The sequence below is a fragment of the Thunnus thynnus genome, chromosome 3 (assembly GCF_963924715.1).
Source record: "Thunnus thynnus chromosome 3, fThuThy2.1, whole genome shotgun sequence".
Classification (NCBI taxonomy): Eukaryota; Metazoa; Chordata; class Actinopteri; order Scombriformes; family Scombridae; genus Thunnus; species Thunnus thynnus.
The window spans coordinates 33,753,772-33,779,018 of NC_089519.1; the positions used below are offsets into that span (position 1 = coordinate 33,753,772).

General features: G+C 37.6%; 2 protein-coding genes and 1 long non-coding RNA gene across 3 annotated transcripts; all 3 read left to right on the forward strand.

Annotated features, from left to right (window-relative positions):
* The first annotated feature begins 871 nt into the window (after positions 1-871).
* LOC137180192 (B-cell receptor CD22-like) lies at positions 872-8,397 on the forward strand. Its single transcript, XM_067585480.1, has 12 exons — positions 872-1,222; positions 1,339-1,560; positions 2,274-2,627; positions 2,846-3,079; positions 3,251-3,520; positions 3,856-4,116; positions 4,877-5,146; positions 5,849-6,109; positions 6,858-7,118; positions 7,241-7,328; positions 7,446-7,503; positions 7,893-8,397. Exons 4-12 carry the CDS (start codon positions 2,980-2,982, stop codon positions 7,971-7,973), a joined length of 1,650 nt encoding a protein of 549 aa, XP_067441581.1. The 5' UTR covers positions 872-1,222; positions 1,339-1,560; positions 2,274-2,627; positions 2,846-2,979; the 3' UTR covers positions 7,974-8,397.
* Positions 8,398-9,697: 1,300 nt separating this feature from the next.
* Positions 9,698-17,024, forward strand: LOC137180485 (B-cell receptor CD22-like). Its single transcript, XM_067585876.1, has 8 exons — positions 9,698-9,755; positions 12,736-13,092; positions 13,209-13,430; positions 14,136-14,489; positions 14,709-14,939; positions 15,120-15,389; positions 15,726-15,986; positions 16,747-17,024. The coding sequence occupies exons 1-8, from the start codon at positions 9,698-9,700 to the stop codon at positions 17,022-17,024; spliced, it is 2,031 nt and encodes a 676-aa protein (XP_067441977.1).
* Positions 17,025-23,135: 6,111 nt separating this feature from the next.
* Positions 23,136-24,240, forward strand: LOC137180603 (uncharacterized). The gene is made up of 3 exons (XR_010928019.1): positions 23,136-23,219; positions 23,337-23,394; positions 23,795-24,240. It is a non-coding gene; the product is annotated as an uncharacterized lncRNA (long non-coding RNA).
* Positions 24,241-25,247: the final 1,007 nt, after the last annotated feature.

Below are 25,247 nucleotides of genomic sequence, written 5' to 3' on the forward strand. Positions count from 1 at the left end.
AGTTTCCCTCACTTCATGTTCTGCATTTCTCTGTGGTTTTCATACTTACCTCAGCTGCAACTTGACCAAAGAACTAACAGAGAGGAAACTAACCAAGACAACCACAGACTTTCTAATGTTTCATTTCCTTCTTCTCATCCTGTTCAGTAAAACTGCATTAATGTTCACATGTTCAATACATTCTTGTTTCTTCACTGCACCTTCAGACTGTACGATGTTCTGTCTCAGTGCACAGAGAGATTAACTGTAAACTGCATCTAAAACTGTTTCTTTATACTGTCAATTCAAAGTATGTATAAATATCTTAGGACTTTTAGACTTTTCTATACCTGTGTTCACCCAGGCATAATTTAGAAATAACATAATGAAAGCTGGTTCTACTTGAGGTTTCTTCCCGTTAAAGGGGAGTTTTTCCTTGCTGTTATCGCCAAGTGGTGAGTTTAATGAAATGAAAACAACATTCATGTACCACTGATCTGCTGCTCCACTCAAAAAACATTAGTTAAATGTCTTTTTACTCATTTCATGTTTGAAGGACTTGTTTGATAACACATTAGAGACACATTTCAGGTGTTCAGCTTTAACTTTTTTAAAACTATGACAAACAAGCAGAATAACAGTACAAACTTGCAGAATGAATGGACTAAAGCTGAAACACTCAGCAGTAACAAATGATAGAATATGATAAACTGATAAAATACTGTATTCCAGTTCAGTTCTAGTTAGATTGATGCACGATGAGGAGCTTTGAATGACAATGACTGCAGATAAAATCATATTGGTACCATGATCGACTTTGTATTATTCACTGATACTGAACTTGTTATGAATCTGATTGTGGTTTCTGATGTGCTCTGTGTTACAGTGGTACAGGGTCAGAATGACTGGGGAGTGACTTACACTTCTACTCAGATCTGTGTCTTAAAAGGATCAACAGTGGACATAAACTGCACCTACAGATACCCATCCAGAATAAATGACCATGATACTGAAGTCGAGAGAACATTCTGGTTCACTAAATTGAGTAATAATGAACCTGTGGATCTGAGAACAGACTCAGAGTATGCAGGTCGTGTTCAGTATCACTGTGATAAGAACAACTGCACTCTGAGAATCACAGACCTGAGAGAGAGCGACTCAGCTGAATACAAGTTCAGGTTCATAACAAACCAACCGGGAGGGAGATTTACTGGTTCACCTGGAGTCACTTTGACTGTCACAGGTAACATTTTCATCTGAAGACTTATGTGAATTTCAAATGATTAATATCTTGGAATTGTCAATGTTTGTGTGTGTATGAGCATAAATAATATTTCTGTTCTTTCTTCACATATACAGATTTCCAGGTGCAGGTGAGCGGATCAGTATTCTATCCTACCTGGAGAGAGCTGGCGTGTCACAGCAGTTGTCATCTACTTGATGGTTCTTCCTACATCTGGTACACAAATGGACAGGAAATTCAGAATGCAACATCTTCTACTTATAAAAAGTACTTTTCTCCTGAAGACAGCTATTCCTGTGCGTTAAAAGGATTTGAGCATCATCCCGCTCCTTCAGTGTGTGAGTTTACAACACAGTCTCTGTTCAACCACGTCTAGTGGAGCCTTTAACCTCTTGTACTATAGCTTGTATGTACATGTTTGTGTACCCACCTAGAGCCCGGTTCTACTTGAGGTTTCTTCCCATTAAAGAGGAGTTTTTCCTTGCCGTTGTCGCCAAGTGCTTGCTCATGGGGGAATTGTTGGGTCTCTGTAAATTAACAGAGTACAGTCTTGACCTGCTCTATGTGGAAAGTGCCCCGAGATAACTTTTGCTGTGATTTGGTGCTATATAAATAAAATTGAATTGAGTGTTTTGTGGTGCAGCATGTCATACAAACATTGCATAGACGTGGATCAAAACCAAACTACAGCCCCATGAGATTTTAGACATGTTGTTGTCATGAAAATAGCAGAAGGTGGACCCAAATGCAGAATGCTGGAGGCAGCAGTTACTCGAGAAAACTCTTTATTCCAAACACTATAGCTGGCAAAACACAACTGAAACTGAACAGACCGGAATAAAACAGAGAAAAACTGAAAAATGAATCCACATATATCTTCATGTATAGACACCACAAATAAGAGAGAAAATTGGGTTTTTTTGGGTGAACCAACATTATGCATGTGAAAAACAAGATTTCCTGTTGAGCCTTGTATAGGATTATTACTAAAACAATAGGTACAATAGTACTTTAATCATAGTACTGTTTTGAACTAATTTTTATCTTTCAGGTATCTTTCCTGAGTCCTGCCACAGAGTGACTTATACTGAAAGAAGCATCTGTGCCTTCAGAGGCTCATCAGTGGACATTTCCTGCACATATAGCAGTTATGAATCTATCACATCAACATTCTGGTTCAGTCCTGAACGTAGTCATCAGTGGCAGAATTACTCACAGCCTGAGGACCTTAGTGAAGACTCCCAGTATGCAGGTCGTGTTCAGTTCCTTGAAACAGAGGGAGGACGCTCCACTCTGAGAATCTCTGACCTGAGAGAGAGCGATTCAGCCCAGTATCACTTCACATTCAAAACACAAAGCTTTGAATGGAGGAGTAGTTTACCTGGAACAACTCTGAATGTCACAGGTACTGATGAAAACAAACTGATGACTAGTGAAAGTGGTGAATAGTTATTGTTGAAGAGTTTCACATAAAATTCTTTGGATTATATTGAGTACTTTCCCCCATTTACACTTTTGATTGGATGATCCCAAATTATTTTACCCACAAGAACTACAAAGGTTATTTTGACTTCATGTGTGTATTTTACTGGTAACAAATGCCATTTTGATCCTTCCTCAAAGATCTAGCTCTCCAGGTGCAGGTGATCACAATAACAGTCCATCAGTCTTATACAGAGGCAAAGCTGAAATGTCTCAGCAGCTGCAGTCTAGCAGGTCGTATTTCTTACGTCTGGTTCAAGAACGGACAGAAAGTTATGAAGGAGGAAACTTCTCTTTATTCAGGGCAGTTTAATCCTGGTGACAACGTCTCCTGTGCTTTGAAAGGACATGAGGATTACAGCTCTCCTTCAGTGTGTGAGTTTACCTAAATATGTCACGAACACAATGTCAAAATGTAACCGACAGTTGATTTTAATATGAGCAGCAACAAGGGAATCAACTTTCACTCCTCACTTTGTGTCTAACATTTGCTTCTTACATTGTGTCAGTTATTCAACTGTTGAATAACTATGTTTTCTCCTCCAGATGCTCCAATGCCTCCCTCTGTGTCAATGAGTCCATCTGGTGAAATCACTGAGGGCAGTTCAGTGACTCTGAACTGTAGCAGTGATGCTAACATAGCAGCTAAACACACCTGGTACAAGAAGAATATAAATCCAGACCTTCAACCTATCAGTAAAGAACCACAGCTTGTCTTCAGCTCCATCCAGTCCTCTGACTCTGGAGAGTATTACTGTACAGCTGAGAATCAGCTTGGGAAGAGGACATCTGAATACATTGTTATTGATGTGAAATGTGAGTGAAACAGCTTATTTAAAGGATTATACCAGTGGTTTATATATAATTTATAGTAAATTGACTAAAACTGCAATATTATTGTACAGCACTTTGCAAGCCATGCTGCATTTTTTCTTTTTTGTTTGAATATGTTTTACTACCATCCAGGCAGCCATTGTTTTTTCTATTCATTTCAGTTTTGTTAAATGTTAACATTTGGGTTTTAGAATGGAACTGTCAGACATCCAGTTTGACATGCTGCGCCATTTAACTACTTACAACTAAATATTTACCTACAATATGTGTTACTGTTGTAATACACCCCAATTTGTTCTGTGTAAATACATTTCCAGATGCGCCAAAGCTTCCCTCTGTGTCAGTGAGTCCCTCCGGTGAGATAGTGGAAGGCAGTTCAGTGAATCTGACCTGTAGCAGTGATGCTAACCCACCAACTAATTATACCTGGTACAAGGAGAACCAAACAGTGCTTCAGGGGCAACAAGGAAGTTTTCATTTCACCTCCATCAGCTCTGAGGACAGAGGGATCTACTACTGCAAGTCTGAGAATCAATATGGGCAGATCAACTCTTCATTTCTATTTATTGATGTCCAGTGTAAGTACAAAACATCGACACATCTTTTAAGCAAAGGGTGGATTTACAAGTTGCTAGGAGTAGGATGATTTGAGCTAAAGGGGACATTCAACCAACTACTGTATGGTTTCTAGGAAAGCAAAGACAAGATTGGTCATGTGACCATAAATAGCAACAACAGGCAGGTTTACTAACACTACGATGGCAAGAAAATTATAGTTTAGAAAGCTACAGGTTCAACACACAGTAGACTGACTTTAGCTGTAAATTGATTTGTGATGCAAGTTGTTGGAAATGATAAGACATAGTTGAGTTGAACCTCTCACCACAGCTGTGGTTTGTTTGCAACAATGGAGCGAGCATCAGTAATAACAATAGTTAAACCTTAATATTTTACAGAGGGTAATGAATGAAAGCCACTTCATTTTCTAAAAAGCCTCAATGTGCAACATGTGGATTTTTTCTTTCTTTCTTACTGTGTATGTTAAATGTTGAACCCACACTGCAAAGCATTTTCCATCTGGGATAATAATGATAAAGTTGGTTTGTTATATGACTTTTGCACCTCCTGCTGGTAGTTCAAAAGAATGTGGCAGACATCAATTTGTCAACAATTTCAACAAAAACGTGTGTCACCAGAGTTATTTGAAAGATGCTATGATCACATTAAAAGCATCTTCACATACACAACACATTTTTCTACGTAGTTTTCTTCATTATTCCTCCAACATTATGCATAATAATATTAATGAGATGCATCTCCATACATATTGTCCTCCAGATGGTCCAAAGCTTCCCTCTGTGTCAGTGAGTCCCTCTGGTGAGATACTGGAGGGCAGCTCAGTGAATCTGACCTGTAGCAGTGATGCTAACCCAGCATCTAATTACACCTGGTACAAGAAGAATGTAAATCCAGACCTTCAATCTCTCAGTAAAGAACCACAGCTTGTCTTCAGCTCCATCCAGTCCTCTGACTCTGGAGAGTATTACTGTACAGCTGAGAACCAGCTGGGGAAGAGGACATCTGAATACATCTTTATTGATGTGAAATGTGAGTGAAACCGCTTACTTAAAGGATCATACAAGTGGTTTATATATAATTTGTAGTAAAATGACTAAAACTTACATATTGTTGCACAGCACTTTCCAAATCATGCTGCATACTTTCTTTTTTGTTTGAATATGTTTTATTACCACCCAGGCAGCCATTCTTTTTCTATTCATTTCATTACAGAAAAAAATCAGCCTCTGTCCATTAAACTATTAAAAAAACTGATTTGTGGAAAAACAAACCAGTGGACTTCCTTCCACAGCATTTCTTCTGCAGCTCATGAAGCCACATACGAGGAAATGTGGAAACTTCATTTGTTTCCGTGTAATGCATCGTAATATATATACTGATGAATTGAATAGTTAACTATAGAATCCATAAATATACATCAAAGTGTCTTGATTTCAAAATGGAGTATTGCAGGTCAAATCCAGTGAATCCTACTTTCTCTTCAAAAGGTTCATTGGCTTCTACCAGTAATTTGGGATTGAAATCCGAGTCTTTCCCTTTTCCAAACATTTATGCTGAAGAACCTGTAATGAATTGTTTTGTTAAATGTTAACATTTGGGTTTTGCAATGTAACTGTCAGACATCCAGTTTGACATGCTGCCCCATTTAACTACTAACAACTAAATATTTACCTACAATATGTGTTACTGTTGTAATACACCCCAATTTGTTCTGTGTAAATACATCTCCAGATGCTCCAAAGCTTCCCTCTGTGTCAGTGAGTCCCTGTGGTGAGATAGTGGAGGGCAGTTCAGTGAATCTGACCTGTAGCGGTGATGCTAACCCACCAGCTAATTATACCTGGTACAATGAGGACCAAACAGTGCTTCAAGGGCAAGGAGGACGTTCTCATTTCACCTCCATCAGCTCTGAGGACAGAGGGGACTACTACTGCACATCTGAGAATCAATATGGACAGATCAGCTCTTCATTTCTATTCATTAATGTCCAGTGTAAGTACAAAACATCAACACATCTTTTAGTTAAAGGGCGGATTTACAAGTTGCTTAGAGTAGGATGATTTGAGCCAAATGGGACATTCAACCAATTACTGTATTGTTTCTGAGAAAGCAAAGACAAAATTGGTCATGTGACCATAAATAGCAACAACAGGCAGGTTTACTAACACTACGATGGCAAGAAAATTATAGTTTAGAAGGCTACAGGTTCAACATACAGTAGACTGACTTTAGCTCTAAATTGGTTTGTGATGCAAGTTGTTGGAAATGATAAGACATAGTTGAGTTGAACCTCTCACCACAGCTGTGGTTTGTTTGCAACAATGGAGCAAGCATCAGTTAACAATAGTTAAAATTTATATTTTACAGAGGATAATGAATGAAAGTCACACCATTTTCTAAAAAGCCTCAATGTGCAACATGTGTCTTTTTTCTTTCTTTCTTACTGTGTATGCTAAATGTTGAACCCACACTGCAAAGCATTTTCCTTCTGGGATAATAATGATAAAGTTGGTTTGTTATACATGGGTTTGGCACCTCCTGCTGGTAGTTCAAAAGAATGTGGCAGACATCAATTTGTCAACAATTTCAACAAAAACGTGTGCCACCAGAGTTATTTGAAAGATGCTATGATCACATTAAAAGCATCTACACATAGACAACACAGTTTTCTTCATTATTCCTCCAACATTATTCATAAAATATAATAAAAAGATCCATCTCTATACATATTGTCCTCCAGATGCTCCAAAGCTTCCCTCTGTGTCAGTGATTCCCACTGGTGAGATAGTGGAGGGCAGTTCAGTGACTCTGACCTGTAGCAGTGATGCTAACCCAGCAGCTAATTATACCTGGTACAAGGAGAATGAAGACTCACCAAAAGCATCAGGACAGATCTTCACCATCCATGATGTCAGACCTGAACACAGTGGGAATTATTACTGTGAAGCCCAGAACAGAAGAGGACGTCATAACTCCACCTTAAATCTGACTGTTGTAGCAGGTAAGTTATGTTCATTGACCTTCACACACACACACACACACACACAGACACGCCCATACACATACCTGTATACTACATTTATTGATAAGCCATATCTTATTACTGTCAGTCTCAATTTTTAGGGAAATCAGTAATTACAATTAATATCATCGTGGTGATTCTGGTGGTCCTGATGCTGATTCCTCTGCTTCTCTTGAGTCTGTGTATAAGGTAAAACAATAAAGGAAACATCCCTTCTTTTATTTTCTAATTAAAACATTTTCATGATTTTTAAGTCAGGAATTCTATTTAGTTAAGTATTTCTTGATTTTGTTGTATTCAATCCAGGAAGAAGAAAACTCTGAGCTCCACCACTGAACTGAATGAACCTGTAGAGACTATAGAGGTGAGAGAGAGACCTTATCGACAGAACTTACCCTAAAATACAGTTATGATAATTTGGCTTATAAATGCACGAGAACACATTTTATTATTAACATGAAGCTGTAAAGTGAATTTAAATGTAAATGTAAATGTAAATGTTTTAGGCCTTAAAGGTCAGCATAGCATTGAGTCTAAAGCAATAATTTTAAATATATCAATAATTCAACAATTATTGATTAATAATTATTGTAAAAAAAGGCTGATATCAGGGGAGCCTCACACGGGGCACCAATCTGTTGGGACTGAGGAATGAGGCCGCATTATTATTAAAAATATTTTGAAATTTCTAACAGTATGCAAATTGCATGAATGAGGCTCATTGAGTCTTATATTGTCATCTCTATCCATCAGCTGGACTCTTCTCTTGTGTGTGAGAACGTCTCAGACTTGCAGGTCGTCGCAGTTGCAGATGGAAGACACAGAGGAGCATGAAGACGTGGAGTAAAGTCCAGTCAGGTTGGAGCCTCCTGAAACGGGAAAAAACAGGCCAACATCAGATTCATAGTTACAGTTATGAGAAGTAACTCATCTAAATTTCATGTGATTTTGTTGTGATGCAGTAGAACCAGAGGCTGGACTCACCTGATGGATGCAGAAAGTAGTACAACAGTGAAATATGACAGTGGAGAGAGAGGCTCTAGAGGATGATGTGGACGTTTTCATGTTCAGTTTTCAGTAGCAGCAGGTGTGTGTGACTCATAACTGTGTTTATGTATATTGAGTGTTCTGTCTGAGGTAATGCAGGCTATATTATTGTACTTTACACCTTTATCCTTTCCCATATTACTGACATTTAGGATTAGAGCTGTTATGTTAAATGTTATTTTAATTGTATACATAATAAATCACTTTTGAAGAATCCTGATTGGCTTCCTGGTTTGCACCTGTCCTGGTTCACAAAGCTCATTAAGTCTGTTCAGAACAGAGGTATCAAACTAGAAGCATCACATTCACACCATGTGCAGTATACTGTATATTTTCACACATCAAATTCAAACATAATCTCGGTTCGATTACATTTTGCTGAATGACACGTTATCCAGGTATCGCTGTGGCTGAATAAACAGCCAGTTTCCACAAAAACTGTAATTAGAAACTTAATTTCAGTTCCCTTTCACTGCTGCAGAGGGCGACAGTGTGAACAAAGTTTCAGCTTTAAAGGGCAGGTTCACATTTTTTCAAGTCTGTCTTAAAACAACAGTCAGATGCCTATATGAACATTGAAACAGGTGTTGCTCACTGTAATCATTATTCCTGTTCATACTGACCATTAGAAGATCTCGTCCTAATGCTCTTACAATGTAAGTGATGGGGGACAAAATCCAGTCTTCATTTTGACCAAAAATATTTAAAAGTTCATATGAAGATAATATGAGGCTTCAAACATCTGAGTCAGTCCAAAAAAAGTGGATATGTTTTCCTGTTCAGCTGCAGTGGAGGTATTGTAAGAAAAAGAGGAAACTTGGCACTAAAACACAATAACAAAGATATTGACTCAATATGACTAGTTTGGATGGCTGAAGCTTCATAATGGCTTCAAATAAACTTTTAAATACATTTTTTCACAGAAAGAGGACTGTGGATTTTATCCTCTATAAGTTACAGTGAACGTGCATTATGAAGGGATCTTTATGGTTGATATGAACAGGATGAATGATTACAGCAAGAAAATGATGATTTGGGATGTTGCTAAAAAATTCAAACATAATCTCGGTTCTATCACACTTTACTGAATGTCACATTATCCAGGTATCGCTGTGGCTGAATAAACAGCCAGTTTCCACAAAAAATGTAATTAGAAACTTAATTTCAGTTCTCTGTCACTGCTGCAGAGGGCGACAGTATGCAGAAAGTTTCAGCTTTATAGGACAAGTTCACATTTTTTCAAGTCTGTCTTAAAACAGCAGTCAGGTGCCCATATGAACAGTGAAACAGGTGTTGCTCGCTGTAATCATTCTTCCCGTTCATACTGACCATTAGAAGATCTCGTCCTAATGCTCTTACAATGTAAGTGATGGGGGACAAAATCCACAGTCCTCGTTTTGACCAAAAATATATTTAAAAGTTTATCTGAAGATAATATGAGGCTTCAGACATCTGAGTTAGTCCAAAAAAAGTGGATATAATCTACACTTACAGTTTTTTTTTAGTGAGAAATGTCCGCTTTGTGTCTAGATGGACAGTGTTTCCCTGTTCAGCTGCAGTGGAGGGATCGTAAGAAAAAGAGGAAATTTTACACTAAAACACAATAACAAAAGATATTGACTCAATATGACTAGTTTGGATGGCTGAAGCTTCATAATGGCTTCAAATAAACTTATAAATACATTTTTTCACAGAAGGAGGACTGTGGATTTTGTCCCCCATCACTTACATTGTGAGTGCATTATGAAGGAATCTTTATGGTTAATATGAACAGGATGAATGATTACAGCAAGAAAATGATGATCTGGGATGTTGCTAAAATGAAGATGTACAGACACAGTTTGTATTAAAGAAGACCTTAATTGTCATGTGAGCTGTTTCTCTCCTTTTCAGTCCATTTAAACTCTTTGGGGTCACTCAGGGAAGCAGAATGTGTGGCAGTTTACTGAGTATGAAGCCTTTTCAGTATAACAGTCCATATTTGTTAGTGACAACTGTAGATCACTGAATCATTTTCATACTTAGACACCTCAACTGTGAGTGTTTGTTCAACTACTGAACAACAAAGTCACCAATGTGAACAAATAAACACTTCTGAAACTGAACCTCTAACTGTAATGTTTAATGAATTCAATTGCAAGAGTAAACAGATTAAGATGCAACTCAATCATAAAAAGTGAAAAGTACTAAAAGTACATTTAAATGTGTGTAAACAATCAGTGATTGATGGTAAAATGTTGTTTCAGGGTTGTGATTCAGTATCTCTGATGTTTCACTGTCCTCTAGTGGTGAAGCTTCAGTGTTGCAGATTCAGGCTTCATCACTGATATGCTCTGTGTTACAGTCAGAATGATTGTGAATGAGTGAGTTTCCAACTGCAGATGTAAAACATTTTGTCATCTGATTTACACATACATTTCTGTATCATGTTTTGATGTACTTTGCTTTTTACTTGTTTCTTAATACTTACAATAAACATTGTGCTCAGCATGTGACTTCTTACATCCCATACTGATACAGTACATCTCTTTGAACTCATGGTGGTGTATTCAGTGTCTTAACATGCACTAGAAGTGTGAGGAGATGCATCAAACCAAATGTCACACATCCATCACCTGTCATCTTTTTTTTCTTTAGACACTGAACTGTGTCCACACTTAATAAGAGTAAGATAATGACAATGTCTCATTATTTCTTTTTTCTGTTTAAATTACTAACAGGTCAGAACACTGGTCTATTATTCTCTCTAACATAGATTATATTAAGTCTTTAGAAAACAGTAAAACTCGGTTTTAACTTATGTGTTCACTGTCATTTGGCTCCTCATACATATTCATAATACTAAGAAAGAGGAAGTTAATCAAGTTATTTAACATCCTGATATCTGACTTCTGCTCACAGATCACAGAGGACGAGCACCTTAACAGACGTCCTTCTCTGTTGTAAGTAGAATAGTTTACCGATATGACTATTACATGTTGTTTACATTATTTGATGTATTTTATTGTCTCTGAAGCCTCACAGAGAGATGAGAGGAGCAGCTATGAGTTTAACAACAGCAGCGAGTGGATTTGTTGTCTTCCTTCTCTCTGTGTCAGGTACTGTATATCTACATTTACATTGTAGGACATTTAGCTCACTTATTCAGAGCAGCATGAAGTCATTTTAAGAAAGTAAATATAAAATATCCCAGATCAGCACTTTTCTAAGTTTGATGTATGTGTGATGCAGTATGATGAATAACTTTTAAACTCTACAACACCAAACATTCACTTCTGTTTATTTCTGTGTAAACTATAGCTGTTGAATGAAGGCAAAATGGTAAAAATAATAACATCAATATTCACTGCTGAACACTTTAATAATATGATATTAAGATGTTCAGCTGTGTCTGCGTCATGGGTGGTGGGGGTGGAGGTGTCTAGCTAATAAGGTTTGTCCACTCTCCCTCCATGGATTGTAAGAATCATATATTTTGATACATGCATATGCATATATACATAGTTCTATGATGGTACAGCAATGCACTGAGAATGTCATCTCAACATGATGTTTTAAATCTATTTGGTAATTTTTGCACTCTGTACTGCAGAGCTGGACAACTGTTTTAGCTGTTACAGTTATAACAGTTGCCCCTCCCTGTGAAAACTTATTGTCAGCTATTTTATTTTAGCTGCTTTCAATAGTTTCCCTCACTTCATGTTCTGCATTTCTCTGTGATTTTCACACTTACCTCAGCTGCAACTTAACCAAAGAACTAACAGAGATGAAACTAACCTAGAAAAGCACAGACTCTCTAATGTTTCATTTCCTTCTTTTCATCCTGTTCAGTAAAACTGCATTAATGTTCACAGGTTCAATACATTCTTGTTCCTTCATTGCACCTTCAGACTGTACGATGTTCTGTGTCAGTGCACAGAGAGATTAACTGTGAACAGCATCTAAAACTGTTTCTTTGTACTATGAATTCAAAGTATGTATAAATATCTTAGGACTTTTAGACTTTTCTATACCTGTGTTCACCCAGGCATAATTTAGAAATAACAATGAAAGCCGGTTCTACTTGAGTTTTCTTCCCGTTAAAGGGGAGTTTTTCCTTGCTGTTGTCGCCAAGTGGTGAGTTTCAATGAAGTGAAAACAACATTGCTGTACCACTGATCTGCTGCTCCACTCAAAAAAGTTAGTTAAATGTCTTTTTACTCATTTCATGTTTGAAGGACTTGTTTGATAACACGTAAGAGACACATTTCAGGTATTCAGCTTTAACTTTTTAAAAACTACAACAAACAAGGGGAACAAAAGTAAAAACTTGCAGAATGAATGGACTAAAGCTGAAACACTCAGCAGTAACAAATGATAGAATATGATAAAAACTGATAAAATACTGTATTCCAGTTCAGTTCTGGTTAGATTGATGCAAGATGAGGAGCTTTGAATGACAATGACTGCAGATAAAATCATATTGATGCCATGATCCACTTTGTCTTATTAATTGATTCTTAACTTGTTATGAATCTGATTGTGGTTTCTGATGTGCTCTGTGTTACAGTGGTACAGGGTCAGAATGACTGGAGAGTGATTTACACTTCTACTCAGATCTGTACCTTAAAAGGATCAACAGTGGACATAAACTGCACCTACAGATACCCATCCAGAATAAATGACAATAATACTGAAGTTAAGGGAACATTCTGGTATACTAAATTGAGTAATAATGAACCTGTGGATCTGGGAACAGACTCAGAGTATGCAGATCGTGTGCAGTATCACTGTGATAAGAACGACTGCACTCTGAGAATCACAGACCTGAGAGAGAGCGACTCAGCTGAGTACAAGTTCAGGTTCATAACAAACCAACCAGGAGGGAGATTTACTGGTTCACCTGGAGTCACTTTGACTGTCACAGGTAACATTTTCATCTGAAGACTTATGTGAATTTCAAATGGTTAATATCTTGGAAATGTCAATGTTTGTGTGTGTATGAGCATAAATAACATTTCTATTCTTTCTTCACATATACAGATTTCCAGGTGCAGGTGAGCGGATCAGTATTCTATCCTACCTGGAGAGAGCTGACGTGTCACAGCAGTTGTCATCTACTCGATGGTTCTTCCTACATCTGGTACACGAATGGACAGGAAATTCAGAATGCAACATCTTCTACTTATAAAAAGTACTTTTCTCCTGAAGACAGCTATTCCTGTGCGTTAAAAGGATTTGAGCATCATCCCGCTCCTTCAGTGTGTGAGTTTACAACACAGTCTCTGTTCAACCACGTCTAGTGGAGCCTTTAACCTCTTGTACTATAGCTTGTATGTACATGTTTGTGTACCCACCTGGAGCCCGGTTCTACTTGAGGTTTCTTCCTGTTAAAGGGGAGTTTTTCCTTGCCGTTGTCGTCAAGTGCTTGCTCATGGGGGAATTGTTGGGTCTCTGTAAACTAACAGAGTACAGTCTTGAACTGCTCTATGTAGAAAGTGCCCCGAAATAACTTTTGCTGTGATTTGGTGCTATATAAATAAAATTGAATTGAATGTGGGGCAGCATGTCATACAAACACTGCATAGACGTGGATCAAAACCAAACCACAGTCCCATGAGATTTTAGACATGTTGTCATGAAAGGAGCAGAAGGTGGACCCAAATGCAGAATGCTGGAGGCAGCAGGTACTCGAGAAAACTCTTTATTCCAAACACTATAGCTGGCAAAACACAACTGAAACTGAACAGACCGGAATAAAACAGAGAAAAACTGAAAAATGAATCCACATATATCTTCATGTATAGACACCACAAATAAGAGAGAAAATTGGGTTTTTTTGGGTGAACCAACATTATGCATGTGAAAAACAAGATTTCCTGTTGAGCCTTGTATAGGATTATTACTAAAACAATAGGTACAATAGTACTTTAATCATAGTACTGTTTTGAACTAATTTTTATCTTTCAGGTATCTTTCCTGAGTCCTGCCACAGAGTGACTTATACTGAAAGAAGCATCTGTGCCTTCAGAGGCTCATCAGTGGACATTTCCTGCACATACAGCAGTTATGAATCTATCACATCAACATTCTGGTTCAGTCCTGAACGTAGTCATCAGTGGCAGAATTACTCACAGCCTGAGGACCTTAGTGAAGACTCCCAGTATGCAGGTCGTGTTCAGTTCCTTGAAACAGAGAGAGGACGCTCCACTCTGAGAATCTCTGACCTGAGAGAGAGTGATTCAGCCCAGTATCACTTCACATTCAAAACACAAAGCTTTGAATGGAGGAGTAGTTTACCTGGAACAACTCTGACTGTCACAGGTACTGATGAAAACAAACTGATGACTAGTGAAAGTGGTGAATAGTTATTGTTGAAGAGTTTCACATAAAATTTATTGGATTATATTGAGTACTTTCCCCCATTTACACTTTTGATTGGATGATCTTAAATTATTTTACCCACAAGAACTATAGAGGTTATTTTGACTGTATGTGTGTATTTTACTGGTAACAAATGCCATTTTTGATACTTCCTCAAAGATCCAGCTCTCCAGGTGCAGGTGATCACAATAACAGTCCATCAGTCTTATACCGAGGCAAAGCTGAAATGTCTCAGCAGCTGCAGTCCAGCAGGTCGTATTTCTTACGTCTGGTTCAAGAACGGACAGAAAGTTATGAAGGAGGAAACTTCTCTTTATTCAGGGCAGTTTAATCCTGGTGACAACGTCTCCTGTGCTTTGAAAGGACACGAGGACAGCTCTCCTTCAGTGTGTGAGTTTACCTAACTATGTCACTAACACAATGTCAAAATGTATCCAAGGTAACAGATAGTTGATTTTAATATGAGCAGCAACAAGGGAATCAACTTTCACTCCTCACTTTGTGTCTAACATATGCTTCTTACATTGTGTCAGTTATTCAACTGTTGAATAACTATGTTTTCTCCTCCAGATGCTCCAATGCCTCCCTCTGTGTCAATGAGTCCATCTGGTGAAATCACTGAGGGCAGTTCAGTGACTCTGAACTGTAGCAGTGATGCTAACATAGCAGCTAAACACACCTGGTACAAGAAGAATATAGATCCAGACCTTCAACCTGTCAGTAAAGAACCACAGCTTGTCTTCAGCTCCATCCAGTCCTCTGACTCTGGAGAGTATTACTGTACAGCTGAGAATCAGCTTGGGAAGAGGACATCTGAATACATTGTTATTGATGTGAAATGTGAGTGAAACAGCTTATTTAAAGGATTATACCAGTGGTTTATATATAATTTATAGTAAATTGACTAAAACTGCAATATTATTGTACAGCACTTTGCAAGCCATGCTGCATTTTTTTCTTTTTTGTTTGAATATGTTTTACTACCATCCAGGCAGCCATTGTTTTTTCTATTCATTTCAGTTTTGTTAAATGTTAACATTTGGGTTTTAGAATGGAACTGTCAGACATCCAGTTTGACATACTGCCCCATTTAACTATTTAGAACTAAATATTTACCTACAATATATGTTACTGTTGTAATACACCCCAATTTGTTCTGTGTAAATACATCTCCAGATGCTCCAAAGCTTCCCTCTGTGTCAGTGAGTCCCTCTGGTGAAATAGTTGAGGGCAGTTCAGTGACTCTGACCTGTGGCAGTAATGCTAAACCAGCAGCTACTTATACCTGGTACAAAGAGGACCAAACAGTGCTTCAAGGGCAACAAGGAAGTTTTCATTTCACCTCCATCAGCTCTGAGGACAGAGGGATCTACTACTGCAAGTCTGAGAATCAATATGGACAGATCAACTCTTCATTTCTATTCATTGACGTCCAGTGTAAGTACAAAACATCGACTCATCTTTTAAGCAAAGGGTGGATTTACAAGGTGCTTAGAGTAGGATGGTTTGAGCCAAATGGGACATTCAACCAATTACCATATTGTTTCTGGGAAAGCAAAGACAAGATTGGTCATGTGACCATAAATAGCAACAACAGGCAGGTTTACTAACACTATGATGGCAAGAAAATTATAGTTTAGAAGGCTACAGGTTCAACATACAGTAGACTGACTTTAGCTCTAAACTGGTTTATAATGCAAATTGTTGGAAATGATAAGACATAGTTGAGTTGAACCTCTCACCACAGCTGTGGTTTGTTTGCAACAATGGAGCGAGCATCAGTAATAACAATAGTTAAACCTTAATATCTTACAGTTGGTAATGAATGAAAGTCACACCGTTTTCTAAAAAGCCTCAATGTGCAACATGTGGATTTTTGATTTCTTTCTTACTGTGTATGTGAAATGTTGAACCCACACTACTAAGCATTTTCCCTCTGGGATAATAATGATAAAGTTGGTTTGTTATATGACTTTTGCACCTCCTGCTGGTAGTTCAAAAGAATGTGGCAGACACCAATTTGTCAACAATTTAGACAAAAACATGTGTCACCAGAGTTATTTGAAAGATGCTATGATCACCTTAAAAGCATCTTCACATAGACAACACAGTTTTCTACGTAGTTTTCTTCATTATTCCTCCAACATTATGCATAAAAATATTAATGAGATGCATCTCCATACATATTGTCCTCCAGATGGTCCAAAGCTTCCCTCTGTGTCAGTGAGTCCCTCTGGTGAGATACTGGAGGGCAGTTCAGTGACTCTGACCTGTAGCAGTGATGCTAACCCAGCAGCTAATTATACCTGGTACAAGAAGAATGTAAATCCAGACCTTCAACCTCTCAGTAAAGAATCACAGTTTGTCTTCAGCTCCATCCAGTCCTCTGACTCTGGAGAGTATTACTGTACAGCTGAGAACCAGCTGGGCAAGAGGACATCTGAATACATCTCTATTGATGTGAAATGTGAGTGAAACAGCTTATTTAAAGGTTCATACCGGTGGTTTATATATAATTTGTAGTAAAATGACTAAAATGTACATATCGTTGCACAGCACTTTCCAAATCATGCTGCATACTTTCTTTTTTGTTTGAATATGTTTTATTATCATCTAGGCAGCCATTGTTTTTCTATTCATTTCATAACAGAAAGAAAATCAGCTTCTGTCCATTAAACTATTAAAATAACTCTGATTTGTGGAAAAACGAACCAGTGGACTTCCTTCCACAGTGTTTCTTCTGCAGCTCCTAAAGCCACATATGAGGAAATGTGGAACCTTCATTTGTTTCTGTGTAATGCACAGAAATATATATATTGATGAACTAAATAGTTAACTTAGAATCAATAAATATACATCAAAGTGTCTTGATTTCAAAATGGAGTATTGCAGGTCAAATCAAGTGAATCCTACTTTCTCTTCAAAAGGTTCATTGGCCTCTACCAGTAATTTGGGATTGTAATCCGAGTCTTTCCCTTTTCCAGACATTTATGCTGAAGAACCTGTAATGAATTGTTTTGTTAAATGTTAACATTTGGGTTTTGGAATGTAACTGTCAGACATCCAGTTTGACATGCTGCCCCATTTAACTACTTAGATCTAAATATTTACCTACAATATGTGTTACTGTTGTAATACACCCCAATTTGTTCTGTGTAAATACATCTCCAGATGCTCCAAAGCTTCCCTCTGTGTCAGTTAGTCCCTCTGGTGAGATAGTGGAGGGCAGTTCAGTGAATCTGACCTGTAGCAGTGATGCTAACCCACCAGCTAATTATACCTGGTACAAGGAGGACCAAACAGTGCTTCAAGGGCAAGGAGGACGTTCTCATTTCACCTCCATCAGCTCTGAGGACAGAGGGATCTACTACTGCAAGTCTGAGAATCAATATGGACAGATCAGTTCTTCATTTCTATTCATTAATGTCCAGTGTAAGTACAAAACATCGACACATCTTTTACACAAAGGGTGGATTTACAAGTTGCTTAGAGTAGGACGATTTGAGCCAAATGGGACTTTCAACCAATTACTGTATTGTTTCTAGGAAAGCAAAGACAAGATTGGTCATGTGACCATAAATAGCAACAACAGGCAGGTTTACTAACACTACGATGGCAAGAAAATTATAGTTTAGAAAGCTACAGGTTCAACATACAGTAGACTGACTTTAGCTCTAAACTGGTTTATGATGCAAGTTGTTGGAAATAAGACATAGTTGAGTTGAACCTCTCACCACAGCTGTGGTTTGTTTGCAACAATGGAGCGAGCATCAGTAATAACAATAGTTAAACCTTAATATTTTACAGTTGGTAATGAATGAAAGTCACACCGTTTTCTAAAATGCCTCAATGTGCAACATGTGGATTTTTGATTTCTTTCTTACTGTGTATGTTAAATGTTGAACCCACAATGCAAAGCATTTTCCCTCTGGGATAATAATGATAAAGTTGGTTTGTTATATGACTTTGGCACCTCCTGCTGGTAGTTCAAAAGAATGTGGCAGACATCAATATGTCAACAATTTAGACAAAAACGTGTGTCACCAGAGTTATTTGAAAGATTTTATAATGACATTAAAAGCATCTTCACATACATAACAGTTTTCTACATAATTTTCTTCATTATTCCTCCAACATTATGCATAAAAATATTAATGAGATGCATCTCCATACATATTGTCCTCCAGATGGTCCAAAGCTTCCCTCTGTGTCAGTGAGTCCCTCTGGTGAGATACTGGAGGGCAGTTCAGTGACTCTGAACTGTAGCAGTGATGCTAACCCAGCATCTAATTACACCTGGTACAAGAAGAATGTAAATCCAGACCTTCAACCTCTCAGTAAAGAACCACAGCTTGTCTTCAGCTCCATCCAGTCCTCTGACTCTGGAGAGTATTACTGTACAGCTGAGAACCGACTGGGGAAGAGGACATCTGAATACATCTCTATTGATGTGAAATGTGAGTGAAACAGCTTATTTAAAGGTTCATACTGGTGGTTTATATATAATTTGTAGTAAAATTACTAAAACTTACATATTGTTGCACAGCACTTTCCAAATCATGCTGCATACTTTCTTTTTAGTTTGAATATGTTTTATTACCACCCAGGCAGCCATTGTTTTTCTATTCATTTCATAACAGAAAGAAAATCAGCTTCTGTCCATTAAACTATTAAAATAACTCTGATTTGTGGAAAAACGAACCAGTGGACTTCCTTCCACAGTGTTTCTTCTGCAGCTCATGAAGCCACATATGAGGAAATGTGGAACTTTCATTTGTTTCTGTGTAATGCATCGTAATATATATATTGATGAACTAAATAGTTAACTTAGAATCAATAAATATACATCAAAGTGTCTTGATTTCAAATTGGAGTATTGCAGGTCAAATCCAGTGAATCCTACTTTCTCTTCAAAAGGTTCATTGGCCTCTACCAGTAATTTGGGATTGTAATCCGAGTCTTTCCCTTTTCCAGACATTTATGCTGAAGAACCTGTGATGAATTGTTTTGTTAAATGTAAACATTTGTCTTTTGGAATGTAACTGTCAGACATCCAGTTTGACATGCTGCCCCATTTAACTACTTAGAACTAAATATTTACCTACAATATGTGTTACTGTTGTAATACACGCCAATTTATTCTGTGTAAATACATCTCCAGATGCGCCAAAGCTTCCCTCTGTGTCAGTGAGTCCCTCTGGTGAAATAGTTGAGGGCAGTTCAGTGACTCTGACCTGTAGCAGTGATGCTAACCCACCAGCTAATTATACCTGGTACAAGGAGAACCAATCAGTGCTTCAAGGGCAAGGAGGAAGTTTTCATTTCACCTCCATCAGCTCTGAGGACAGAGGGATCTACTACTGCAAGTCTGAGAATCAATATGGACAGATCAGCTCTTCATTTCTATTCATTGATGTCAAGTGTAAGTACAAAACATCGACACATCTTTTACGCAAAGGGTGGATTTACAAGTTGCTTAGAGTAGGATGGTTTGAGCCAAATGGGACTTTCAACCAATTACTGTATGGTTTCTAGGAAAGCAAAGACAAAATTGGTTATGTGACCATAAATAGCAACAACAGGCAGGTTTACTAACACTACGATGGCAAGAAAATTATAGTTTAGAAAGCTACAGGTTCAACATACAGTAGACTGACTTTAGCTCTAAATTGGTTTATGCTGCAAGTTGTTGGAAATGATAAGACTTAGTTGAGTTGAACCTCCCACCACAGCTGTGGTTTGTTTGCAACAATGGAGCGAGCATCAGTAATAACAATAGTTAAACCTTAATATTTTACAGAGGGTAATGAATGAAAGCCACTTCGTTTTCTAAAAAGCCTCAATGTGCAACATGTGTCTTTTTTCTTTCTTTCTTACTGTGTATGTGAAATGTTGAACCCACAATGCAAAGCATTTCCCTTCTGGGAAAATAATGATAAAGTTGGTTCGTTATATGACTTTGGCACCTCCTGCTGGTAGTTCAAAAGAATGTGGCAGACATCAATTTGTCAACAATTTCAACAAAACCGTGTGCCACCAGTTTTATTTGAAAGATGCTATGTTCACGTTAAAAGCATCTTCACACACACAACACAGTTTTCTACACAATTTTCTTCATTATTCCTCCAACATTATGCATAAAAATATTAATGAGATGCATCTCCATACATATTGTCCTCCAGATGGTCCAAAGCTTCCCTCTGTGTCAGTGAGTCCCTCTGGTGAGATACTGGAGGGCAGTTCAGTGAATCTGAACTGTAGCAGTGATGCTAATCCAGCAGCTAATTATACCTGGTACAAGAAGAATGTAAATCCAGACCTTCAACCTCTCAGTAAAGAACCACAGCTTGTCTTCAGCTCCATCCAGTCCTCTGACTCTGGAGAGTATTACTGTACAGCTGAGAACCAGCTGGGGAAGAGGACATCTGAATACATCTTTATTGATGTGAAATGTGAGTGAAACAGCTTATTCAAAGGATCATACTGGTGGTTTATATATAATTTGTAGTAAATTGACTAAAACTTACATATTGTTGCATAGCACTTTCCAAACCATGCCGCATTTTTTTCTTTTTTGTTTGAATATATTTTATTACCACCCAGGCAGCCATTGTTTTTCTATTCACTTCATAACAGAAAGAAAATCAGCTTCTGTCCATTAAACTATTAAAATAACTCTGATCTGTGACAAAATGAACCAGTGGACTTCCTTCCACAGCATTTCTTCTGCAGCTCATGAAGCCACATACGAAGAAATGTGGAAACTTCATTTGTTTCCGTGTAATGCATCGTAATATATATACTGATGAATTGAATAGTTAACTATAGAATCCATAAATATACATCAAAGTGTCTTGATTTCAAAATGGAGTATTGCAGGTCAAATCAAGTGAATCCTACTTTCTCTTCAAAAGGTTGAGTTGCTTCTACCAGTAATTTGGTATTGTAATCTGAGTCTTTCCCTTTTCCAGACATTCATGCTGAAGAACCTGTAATGAATTGTTTTGTTAAATGTTAACATTTGGGTTTTGGAATGTAACTGTCAGACATCCAGTTTGACATGCTGCCCCATTTAACTACTAACAACTAAATATTTACCTACAATATGTGTTACTGTTGTAATACACGCCAATTTATTCTGTGTAAATACATCTCCAGATGCTCCAAAGCTTCCCTCTGTGTCAGTGAGTCCCTCCGGTGAGATAGTGGAGGGCAGTTCAGTGAATCTGACCTGTGGCAGTGATGCTAAACCAGCAGCTACCTATACCTGGTACAAGGAGAACCAAACAGTGCTTCAGGGGCAACAAGGAAGTTTTCATTTCACCTCCATCAGCTCTGAGGACAGAGGGATCTACTACTGCAAGTCTGAGAATCAATATGGACAGATCAACTCTTCATTTCTATTCATTGATGTCCAGTGTAAGTACAAAACATCAACACATCTTTTAGGCAAAGGGTGGATTTACAAGTTGCTTAGAGTAGGATGATTTGACCTAAAGGGGACATTCAACCAACTACTGTATGGTTTCTAGGAAAGCAAAGACAAAATTGGTTATGTGACCATAAATAGCAACAACAGGCAGGTTTACTAACACTACGATGGCAAGAAAATTATAGGTTAGAAAGCTACAGGTTCAACATACAGTAGACTGACTTTAGCTCTAAATTGGTTTATGCTGCAAGTTGTTGGAAATGATAAGACTTAGTTGAGTTGAACCTCCCACCACAGCTGTGGTTTGTTTGCAACAATGGAGCGAGCATAAGTAATAACAATAGTTTAACCTTAATAATTTACAGTTGGTAATGAATGAAAGCCACTTCGTTTTCTAAAAAGCCTCAATGTGCAACATGTGTCTTTTTTCTTTCTTTCTTACTGTGTATGTTAAATGCTGAACCCACACTGCAAAGCATTTTCCTTCTGGGATAATAATGATAAAGTTGGTTTGTTATATATGAGTTTGGCACCTCCTGCTGGTAGTTCGAAAGAATGTGGCAGACACCAATTTGTCAACAATTTCAACAAAAACGTGTGCCACCAGAGTTATTTGAAAGATGCTATGATCACATTAAAAGCATCTACACATAGACAACACCATTTTTTTCATTATTCCTCCAACATTATTCATAAAATATAATAAAAAGATCCATCTCTATACACATTGTCCTCCAGATGATCCAAAGCTTCCCTCTGTGTCAATGATTCCCACTGGTGAGATAGTGGAGGGCAGTTCAGTGACTCTGACCTGTAGCAGTGATGCTAACCCAGCAGCTAATTATACCTGGTACAAGGAGAATGAAGACTCACCAAATGCATCAGGACAGATCTTCACCATCACTGATGTCAGACCTGAACACAGTGGGAATTATTACTGTGAAGCCCAGAACAGAAGAGGACGTCATAACTCCACCTTATATCTGACTGTTGTGGCAGGTAAGTTATGTTCATTGACCTTCACACACACACACACACACACACACACACACACACACACACACACACACACACAGACACACCCATACACATACCTGTATACTACAGTTATGATAAGCCATATCTTATTACTGTCGGTCTCAATTTTTAGGGAAATCAGTAATTACAATTAATATCATCGTGGTGATTCTGGTGGTCCTGATGCTGATTCCTCTGCTTCTCTTGTGTCTGTGTATAAGGTAAAACAATAAAGGAAACATCCCTTCTTTTATTTTCTAATTAAAACATTTTCATGATTTTTAAGTCAGGAATTCTGTTTAGTTAAATATTTCTTGATTTTGTTGTATTCAATCCAGGAAGAAGAAAACTCTGAACTCCACCACTGAACTGAATGAACCTGTAGAGACTATAGAGGTGAGAGAGAGACCTTATTGACAGAACTTACCCTAAAATACAGTTATGATGATTTGGCTTATAAATGCACGAGAACACATTTTATTATTAACATAAAGCTGTAAAGTGAATTTAAATGTAAATGTAAATGTAAATGTTTCAGGCCTTAAAGGTCAGCATAGCATTGAGTCTAAAGCAATAATTTTAAATATATTAATAATTCAACAAATATTGATTAATAATTATTGTAAAAAAGGCTGATATCAGGGGAGCCTCACACGGGGCACCAATCTGTTGGGACTGAGGAATGAGGCCCAACAGTCTGAAGCATTATTATTAAAAATATTTTGAAATTTCTAACAGTATGGAAATTGCATGAATGAGGCTCATTGAGTCTTATATTGTCATCTCTATCCATCAGCTGGACTCTCCTCTTGTGTGTGAGAACGTCTCAGACTTGCAGGTCGTCGCTGTTGCAGATGGAAGACACAGAGGAGCATGAAGACGTGGAGTAAAGTCCAGTCAGGTTGGAGCCTCCTGAAACGGGAAAAAACAGGCAGACATCAAATTCATAGTTACAGTTATGAGAAGTAACTCATCTAAATTTCATGTGATTTTGTTGTGATGCAGTAGAACCAGAGGCTGGACTCACCTGATGGACTCAGAAAGTACTACAACAGTGAAATATGACAGTGGAGAGAGGCTGTAGAGGATGATGTGGACGTTTTCATGTTCAGTTTTCAGTAGCAGCAGGTGTGTGTAACTCATAATTGTGTTAATGTATATTGAGTGGTCTGTCTGAGGTAATGCATATATTATATATATATTATTGTACTTTACGCCTTTGTCCTTTTCCATATTACTGATACTTAGGATTAGAGCTATTATGTTAAATGTTATTTTAATTGTATACATAATAAATCACTTTTGAAGAATCCTGATTGCCTGATTGCACCTGTCCTGGCTCACAAAGCTCATTAAGTCTGTTCAGAACAGAGACATCAAACTGGATGCATCACATTCACACCATGTGCAGTATACTGTATATTTTCACACATCAAAATCAAATATAATCTCAATTCTATCACATTTTGCTGAATGTCACATTATCCAGGTATCGCTGTGGCTGAATAAACAGCCAGTTTCCACAAAAAATGTAAATGGAAACTTAATTTCAGTTCCCTTTCACTGCTGCAGAGTGTGACCGTGTGAAGAAAGTTTAAAGGGCAGGTTCACATTTTTTCAAGTCTGTCTTAAAACAACAGTCAGGTGCCCATATGAACATTGAAACAGGTGTTGCTCATTATTCTTGTTCATACTGACCATTAGAAGATCACATCCTAATGCTCTTACAATGTAAGTGATGGGGGACAAAATCCAGTCTTCATTTTGACCAAAAATATATTGAAAAGTTTATATAAACATAATATGAGGCTTCAGACATCTGAGTCAGTCCAAAAAAAGTGGATATATTCTACAATTACAGTCTTTTTAGTAAGAAATGTCGTCTTTGTGTCTCGATGGACAGTGTTTTCCTGTTCAGCTGCAGTGGAGGGGTCGTAAGAAAAAGAGGAAATTTGATACTAAAACACAATAAAAAAAAGACATTGACTCAATATGACTAGTTTGAAGCTTCATAATGGCTTCAAATAAACTTTTAAATACATTTTTTCACAGAAGGAGGACTGTGGATTTTATCCTCTATCACTTACAGTGAGAGTGCATTATGAAGGGATCTTTATGGTTGATATGAACAGGATGAATGATTGCAGCAAGAAAATGATGATTTGGGATGTTGCTAAAATGAAGATGCACAGACACAGTTTGTATTGAAGAAGACCTTAATTATCATGAGAGCTGTCTATCACCTTTTC